We start from the raw sequence: 4,437 nt of genomic DNA on the forward strand, positions 1-4,437 counted from the left end.
TCCTACATGAATTCCCATATCCAAAAACTTATTAATAATACACATAGAGCCATGGTGATACCCTCTTACCATGGCGATTTTGTATTTGGTGGAGCATACTTGTCAATCTAAATCGGCATGGTAAGAGGGTATCACTATGAACATTGTGACCAAATTATTTGAGCAGAAATGTGTGATGTCTTGTGGGACAATACGCGTATTAACATCAGTTTGGTTTTCTAAATTAATTAACAAGCATAAGAAATCCTGTCTCTGGTCAAAATTGTCTTTTGTCAATCTCTCTCTCTATATATGCTAGCTACATTGAGATGCAGTCACCACTACAGCGCCAACCCACAATATATTCAATTCCCCTTCAAAATTTATCAACTCAATCTCAAACCAAAGACTTCTCCTTCCAATTCTTCTTCTATATATCGTGTCCTCGACTACACATATAGTTATTTCTTGCTTTTGCATATTTGAGCTTCGAAACAGCATTATTTACTTGTTCAATACATACCAAAATGAGATTGTTGTCTAGGAAAGCCACGTGTAATACTCATGGGCAAGATTCCTCTTACTTCCTAGGATGGCAGGAATACGAGAAGAACCCATACGATGAGATCAAGAATTCAACAGGCATCATTCAGATGGGTCTTGCAGAGAATCAGGTCAGAAAACCATGCATGTGTGTGGGTGTGGGTGTGGGTGTGTTAGAATAACATGGTAGCTTACGTTCCTTTTTGCTATTATTTGCAGCTCTCTTTTGATCTTCTCGAGTCATGGCTGGCTAATAACCCGGACGCAGCTGGGTTCAAAAAAGATGGACAGTCCATATTTAGAGAGCTTGCTCTTTTCCAAGATTATCATGGCCTTCCTGAGTTCAAGAAAGTAAGTCCATTATTGTTTTTACAAGTCATAAAACTAATATATAAATGATTTATGTGTTCCAATATTTTTCTCTTTTTCCTTACAGGCATTGGTAGAATTCATGGCAGAAATAAGAGGCAACAAAGTAAGCTTTGATCAAAACAAAATAGTTCTCACTGCCGGTGCAACTTCGGCGAATGAGACACTCATGTTCTGCCTTGCTGAGCCAGGAGACGCCTTCCTTCTTCCCACTCCATACTACCCAGGGTAAGTTAATTAATTTTATGGTATACTGTATATATCTTCCTATATACTTTCCCTGTTTCTAAAATGCTAAGTTACTTATTAATTAATTATTATTGCAGATTTGATAGAGATCTCAAGTGGAGAACTGGGGTTGAGATTGTACCAATTCAGTGTACAAGTTCAAATGGCTTCCAAATCACAGCACCAGCCCTTGAAGAAGCCTTTCAAGAAGCACAAAAGCGAAAACTACGGGTTAAGGGTGTCTTGGTCACAAACCCCTCAAACCCTCTGGGAACTACAATGGCCCGCAATGAATTGAATCTTCTTTTAAGCTTTGTTACCGAGAAGGGCATTCATCTCATAAGCGATGAGATTTATTCGGGTACAGTTTTTAGCTCTCCAGGATTTGTAAGTATCTTGGAAGTTTTGAAGGATAGAAAATGTGAAAATAGTCAAGTTTGGAATCGAGTTCATATTGTTTATAGTCTATCAAAGGATCTTGGTCTCCCTGGTTTTAGAGTTGGTGCAATTTACTCCAACGATGACATGGTTGTATCAGCAGCAACCAAAATGTCTAGCTTTGGTTTAGTGTCTTCTCAAACTCAGTATCTTCTCTCTGCTCTACTCTCTGACAAAAAGTTTACGAGGAATTATATCTCGGAGAATCAAAAGAGGCTTAAACAACGTAAAAAATTGCTGGTAAAGGGCCTTGAAAAAGCTGGAATCAGCTGCCTGAAGAGCAATTCTGGCTTGTTTTGTTGGGTTAACATGAAGCATCTCTTGAGTTCTAACACATTTACAGAAGAAATGGAACTTTGGAAAAAGATTGTTCATGAAGTTAAGCTAAATATCTCTCCTGGTTCTTCCTGTCATTGTACCGAGCCAGGGTGGTTTCGAGTATGCTTCGCTAACATGTCTGAAGAAACATTAAACCTTGCTATCCAACGATTGAAGTCATTTGTGGAGTCGATGAACAATCAAAGCCATCATAAAATGCTGAAAAGCTCAAGAAGAAAGTCCCTCACCAAGTGGGTTTTCCGACTATCGTTTGATCATGATCACCGCGAGCCTGAGGAGCGATAGTCTGGTAATTATGTCAAGTGTGAACATAATTAAAAACAGAGTAGTTCTTATCCATTTAATTTTTTTCAAACCAAAAATTTATTTTTGGTTGATAAGTTTTTCTCAATTCTTCTTTTGAATTGTAGAAGCGCACTCGATCCCTGCGGGATTTGGAGTGGCTGTAAGCTAGATCTGCTTCCTAAAACCTCGTGTCGCTTGCAAAAAATTCTTCAATTAAAGGATGTGCTAATGTGATTAATTATGGATTATTTAACATAATTATGAAAACCGTCTTCCATTCTTCTTCTCGTGTATAATTATGATACGTTGTTTCATATAATTTTACGTACGTATACATGTTTATTTCACTGCATTTGCAAATTACTTGCAACAATAAACAAGTACTATACACGTAATGGCCGCCTACATATTGATCATGGATAGAGAGATGACGATTGTGGTCGGCGTGGGTGTCGTCGGCGTCCATTAATTGCCTCTCAACTGACCTTGAGCATTATACACACACACGTACTCGATCTTAAACGTTGTTTAAGCCGTGTGAGTAGGGAATTGATATTAAATTCTACAATGTATGGTGCGTTAGCGTGGGTCAAAAGGCTAACGAGTCAAAACTCAAAAGGGGGCATATGTTTTATGGAAGGTATTAGCTAGGGTTTCCAATGTCTGTCTGTCTGTCTATCTATCTTTTTTTTACTTTATATCTATGAAGTGAAGCCAAAACAAATTCAAAAGACTCCCACACTTCTCTTAGCTTCAACAAACAGGCATGTAAAGTGAAGAAAATAAATGTCTTGCTAGGTTGTTTTAATTCAAACTCGGCTTGGTGCACGCAAGCAATAGAAAGGGAGAGTTTCTTGCAAACATTTCAATGCCTTTTTTTATGTTAACTTTAAAATGTCTGTTTCCTAAAGCTACGCGGTTTTGCAGCTTATTAACATATTTGTCTCCCAAAGTTACCAAATTTTAGGAAACGAACCTCGCTTTAAATTAATTAATCCAATCAAATAATAATGCAATATATGTATATATTCTGATTAATGGGATACATAATTATTATTTGATTAATCCTATGGCTTAACGGGAATTTATTTATCTCTCTTTTTAATGTTATATTAGGAATGATAATGATCAAGAGTTGGACTGGGATTTAGGCACTAGCTCATGCATGTGATCAGCTATGGACCAAATCAAGGAAATGATTTTTTTTTCTTTAAAAAATAATTTTAAAAATGTAGGGGTAAAATTATAATGACACTCTATCCAAAATCATATGAAAGACTTTTCTTTAGTTAGTTAGACCACTAACACAATAGCTTTTATATATGGATATATTGGTGCTATGACAAGGGCTTCGACTAGCATATCCATATATATATATATATATGATGGATATAATCATAATTAAGGAGATATGAAAAAAATAAAATAATCTTAAGGAGATATGGTAGTTAACTGAAAATATGAAGGACATGTGATGCTAGTTTGGTTAGTTGAAGCAAATTGGTGATCATTACCTCACCACTGAGTTTTTTTTCATTTTTTTTCCTGTAACATATATATATATATATATAGAATTATCAATGAGATTATATGATTATGACATTAACATTATCATAATAAGATTCTTCTTAAAATTGTTTCTAAGAAAAAAAAAAGTCCATCGTAAGGATATTATATTAAAGTATATACTTGCGTCAAAGCCTTTTTGTTCTTTTAATATATGTAGGAGTCGCAGTTACTTAAATATTCAGTTTAGAGTGCTCTCAAGATAATTAATTTAATATGGCGTGGTTAAAGATCATGTTAACATGATGTCATGTGCTTATACTTATAATATATCTAACTACCAATTAGTCCTAAAAGTCTTAAATATTCTGCAAATCCTTATATTTCTGCTAACTTAATTTGTAACATTTGCTTATATTCTTTGATATTTTGGATTCAAAACTTAAAACTAACACCTAAAAACTATTAAATTCCCCTAAATATATCAGATCAACACATTTAAGATTATCCATTTATCGAGAAAGAAGAAGAAAATATTAACAAGGCCTCTTTGAATGTACTATGTGTGGGAGAGACAAAATATTACACCTGTGTTTGGGAACGCGGTGTAAATGACGTTCCATAAAAATTTTAATTTTTTTTGTTAAAAATTAATTTTTTTTATGTTTTGGATAATTATGATGTGTTGATCTCAAAAATAATTTTTAAATAATAAAAAAATATTATTTTAATATATGTCAATATGAAAAA

At 34.4% G+C, this 4,437-nt stretch overlaps 1 protein-coding gene across 1 annotated transcript; it reads left to right on the forward strand.

The window, feature by feature from the left end:
* Window positions 1–335: 335 nt before the first annotated feature.
* LOC118063348 (1-aminocyclopropane-1-carboxylate synthase) lies at window positions 336–2,528 on the forward strand. Its single transcript, XM_035077372.2, has 4 exons — window positions 336–653; window positions 742–873; window positions 959–1,119; window positions 1,218–2,528. The coding sequence occupies exons 1-4, from the start codon at window positions 507–509 to the stop codon at window positions 2,179–2,181; spliced, it is 1,404 nt and encodes a 467-aa protein (XP_034933263.1). The 5' UTR covers window positions 336–506; the 3' UTR covers window positions 2,182–2,528.
* The last annotated feature ends 1,909 nt before the right edge of the window (window positions 2,529–4,437 follow it).

The sequence above is a fragment of the Populus alba genome, chromosome 7, assembly GCF_005239225.2.
Source record: "Populus alba chromosome 7, ASM523922v2, whole genome shotgun sequence".
Classification (NCBI taxonomy): Eukaryota; Viridiplantae; Streptophyta; class Magnoliopsida; order Malpighiales; family Salicaceae; genus Populus; species Populus alba.